Raw genomic sequence first — 3,803 nt, forward strand, 5'->3', positions numbered from 1 at the left:
TACCCGCCAATGAGCCATCATCCAAGTGTTGATCTTAGATAATTGAACATTTCTATGAGTACAATTTAGAAATGTAATAGAAGCTTCCCTCGAAGAAACAATTGGACACCACCACCACCACCACCGTTTTTTATTTTTTTTAAATTCCTCTTTCTCTCTTAAAAGCGTGTTATTTTGTTTGTTTGCATGTCTCTCTCTCTCTCTCTCTCTTTTAGGTTCATACTGTTATAATATTTACTATAGCTTTGAAAGAGTATTGAAGTGGGCTGTTCTTTGTTTTCTTTGTTACGAGTGTTTGGTTTCTCAAAATTTCTAGAACCTGCGTCACTTTCTATGGCCCCTTTCCTCTTTATAAGAGTCCCGTGCACGGAACCAAGAAGATAAATATTTCTCTAAGAAGGTGCTTTAGAGGGAAGTTATGGTCTTGGGTTTGTGGGTTCTTACTAAAAAAACCATAGGTCTCATCTTGGTAATCAAGAACATCGATGGAAGCAGATAGGCTGAAACTGTTCAACAATCTTGTTAGCTCTAAGTTCTTTCTTTCTGGATTCTATTGCTGGGACTGGGAATTCTTGACTGCTCTTTTGCTTTTTAGTTGCTCTGTCTAAAGTGAACAACGCCCCCAACAAGGTAATATAGGATTTGTTCTTTAATTTTTCCTCTTTTTTCCTTTTCCAGTACTTACTGCATAAGTGCACATAGGAAGGGGGATCTTTGCTCTTTTCTGGGGTAGATTAGATATAGGTTTTTGGAGATCTTCGTAGGGGTTTGGTGAGGGGCAGATTTGGAAGAAATGGCGCAGAGGTCAGCTCCGGCGCCGTTTTTGACGAAGACCTACCAGCTGGTGGATGATCCAAGCACTGATGATGTGATATCATGGAATGAAACCGGCACAACCTTTGTTGTGTGGAAAACTGCTGATTTTGCCAAGGATTTGCTTCCTAATTATTTCAAACACAACAACTTCTCTAGCTTTGTTCGCCAGCTCAACACCTATGTAAGTTATTTGCTTGCATCATTCTTGTCTTCTTTAATCTTCTTTTAGCTTCTATTTCCATCATTTCTTGCTTGCATGTGTATGATTCATGGCTTCTCTAATGTTGTTTAGAAACCCCTTTTTGTTGTCTTCGTTGACCGATTCATCTTCTTTTTCTGTAAGAAAAACCATACGTGCAATTTCTTTGCAACTTCATGTCCGCTTTACTTTATTATTTTTTTTTGGGTGGGTGGAGGGGTATTTTCCTTTGTTGCTGCATGAAAACGATGACTTAAAGGTCGATTCCTTGATTTTCCTGCCAGCCTAAGGTCGATTGTACCCATGCTTAAACCGAGAAACTAGCATTAGGTGAGGGGCATGATGGTCCTTCTGTCTCTTGTCCTTTTTCAGCATGTGTGTGGAGGCAGCTACATAGTGGGGCCGTAAGTCCAGCCAGGTAGAGTTCTAGGAGAAGATCAAGGTTTAAAATGCCCATATAGGTCCCTCTATGTATAGATATTTCAAATTAGATCCCCAAACGTAATTAACTTGGTTGACTTTCATCAATAATTTTGCTTTCATGTAAATAAAATAATAAAAACGGTTTATTATTTAAAATAAATAAAGAATTGCAAGTATGAGTTCTTATATTTAGGAGATATAAGACGAGGACAAAGTAGGAAATGGTCCCTCAAATATATAATTTCGTTGATTCATTATAAGGCTATTTGTTAATTAAGTGAAGAGAAACTGTGGTAGATATAGGGTTAAGGTACTCTTTGCCGTGGTCCTTATAAGACGTGGACATGCATATATATATTAAAGATGCATGTCCACATATATATATATATATATATAAGTGTCTTTAGTTTTTGTGTCAAAAAATACTTTTAATTTTTTTATGTTTTAGATTAAATATTTTTATTGGTTTTAAATGGTTTTAATGTGTTAATATTAAAAATAAATTATAAAATACTAATAAAATATTATTTTGATTTTTTTAATATTTTAAAAATAACTAAATCTCAATTAAAATAATAATATAAATGTTTTAATAATAATAATAATAATAATAATATCATCTATCATCACCATGGGAGCAATAATTGAAGTAATCCAATTGCGTGTAGAAAATTAACCTTTCTGGAAGTTCATCTTCATATCTCAACCAAGGTTTTCCCTGTTGGCTGCGCCGATTTTATTACCCACCGAACTACATTATGTGGGCCACGTGTCCCCTAATTTTTCCCACATCGCCTGTCCTTTTTCCACTTTGACGGAACCGAAGAAACCTGCAAGTGTTTATCCGGTTCCTTTTTTTCTTAAAAATTGGTTACCGATGGTATTTTCTTTGTTTCTAATTATTTTTTACTGTTTTTCAGGGCTTTAGAAAAATCGTGCCAGACAAATGGGAATTCGCCAACGAGAATTTCCGGCGAGGACACAAAGAGCTCCTCGCTGAGATTCGCCGCCGAAAGACAGCGGCTCCGTCTCCGACAACCCAAACCTCGCCTGCCGGAAAATCCGGAGGCGCATCCTCTTCGTCCAACTCCGGAGAGGACCTGGGGTCCACGTCAACGTCATCACCGGATTCAAAGAACCCGGGGTCGGTCGAAACTGCGGCGACACAAGTCGCCGACTTATCGATCGAGAACGAGCAGTTGAAGAAAGACAACGACGTCCTGAGCAGTGAACTCGAGCAAGCTAAGAAACAATGTGGGGAGTTGATTAATTTTTTGACGGAGTATGTCAAGGTGAGCCCTGATCAAATCAATCGCATCATTGGATGTGGTGGGTCCACGTGTAATGGTGAGGCCGATGTTGGCGATAATCAAAGTGAAGATGATGATGATGACGATGATGATGAAAATACAAGTGATGACACTGATCATGATGATACCGATCATGATGGTGACGGAGGGGAAGGGGGGGGCTTGAAATTGTTTGGGGTTTTGTTGAAGTGTCAAAACAAGAAAAAGAGGGGCCGTGATGAGAAAATGGGGCTTGGGGGGCCCCGTGCAAAGGAAATCAAGATCTGTAATTGAAGAAATCGGTGGTGTGCATGGTCAAGGAACGTGCGCGCGCCCGCCTGAAGCTGATCGTTTTTAGCAGTAAAAGAAGTAGACAAAAGGATCTACTTCACTGTTATTATAATAGAAGTAGTAGTTTGTGGTTGTAATTGTGATTAGTGCAATAATAAGTATGGAATGGTAATGTATAATCTAGGTGGGGGTTGAAGACCGAAGGCAAATGGGTCTGCAACCCCCTCTTCTCTTCTTTCAAGTTTGCACTGCGAAGATGGATTTTGTCTCTACTACATAACCTAATTTCCTTTGTGATTAAAAGTGCTGTCATCAATGATTGATCGTTAGTTTTATTTTTCTTCTGAGAAATTAATGTTATTGCTCCAGCTAAAGGAGTTAGAAGAAGAAGAAGAAGAAGAAGAAGATCAAATTACGATGATGTAAGGGATTTGGGCCGTCGCTGGCAAACGAAGAAGGCGTGAAGGAGATGACAAGGTTTCTTTGGAAAAGAAGGCGGAATGTCCAGCCAGGAGGGTTGACTGAAAACAAGAATGAATTGGTCAGTGGAGATGCTGCCTTTTGCAATGTGGAAGAGGCAAGGACGCGTCTGCCAGCTCATCAGGGGCATGGCAGCGTGTCAGTGGGAGGAAAATCTTTGGTTTTTTTCAAGGTTATCAATTTCATTTTGGTTAGTGTTTTTTGTTTTTTATTAAAACAATAAATTTTGGTTTTGAAATATTGGAGTGTTTTGTCATAGGATATATATATATATATATATATATATATATATATATATATGTTTT

At 38.4% G+C, this 3,803-nt stretch overlaps 1 protein-coding gene across 1 annotated transcript; it reads left to right on the forward strand.

Moving 5' to 3' along the window:
* The first annotated feature begins 207 nt into the window (after positions 1-207).
* Positions 208-3,359, forward strand: HSF4 (heat shock factor 4). Its single transcript, XM_011045245.1, has 2 exons — positions 208-997; positions 2,359-3,359. Exons 1-2 carry the CDS (start codon positions 794-796, stop codon positions 3,019-3,021), a joined length of 867 nt encoding a protein of 288 aa, XP_011043547.1. The 5' UTR covers positions 208-793; the 3' UTR covers positions 3,022-3,359.
* The last annotated feature ends 444 nt before the right edge of the window (positions 3,360-3,803 follow it).

This window comes from Populus euphratica, unplaced genomic scaffold (assembly GCF_000495115.2).
Source record: "Populus euphratica unplaced genomic scaffold, PopEup_1.0 scaffold188.1, whole genome shotgun sequence".
NCBI classification, from domain to species: domain Eukaryota; kingdom Viridiplantae; phylum Streptophyta; class Magnoliopsida; order Malpighiales; family Salicaceae; genus Populus; species Populus euphratica.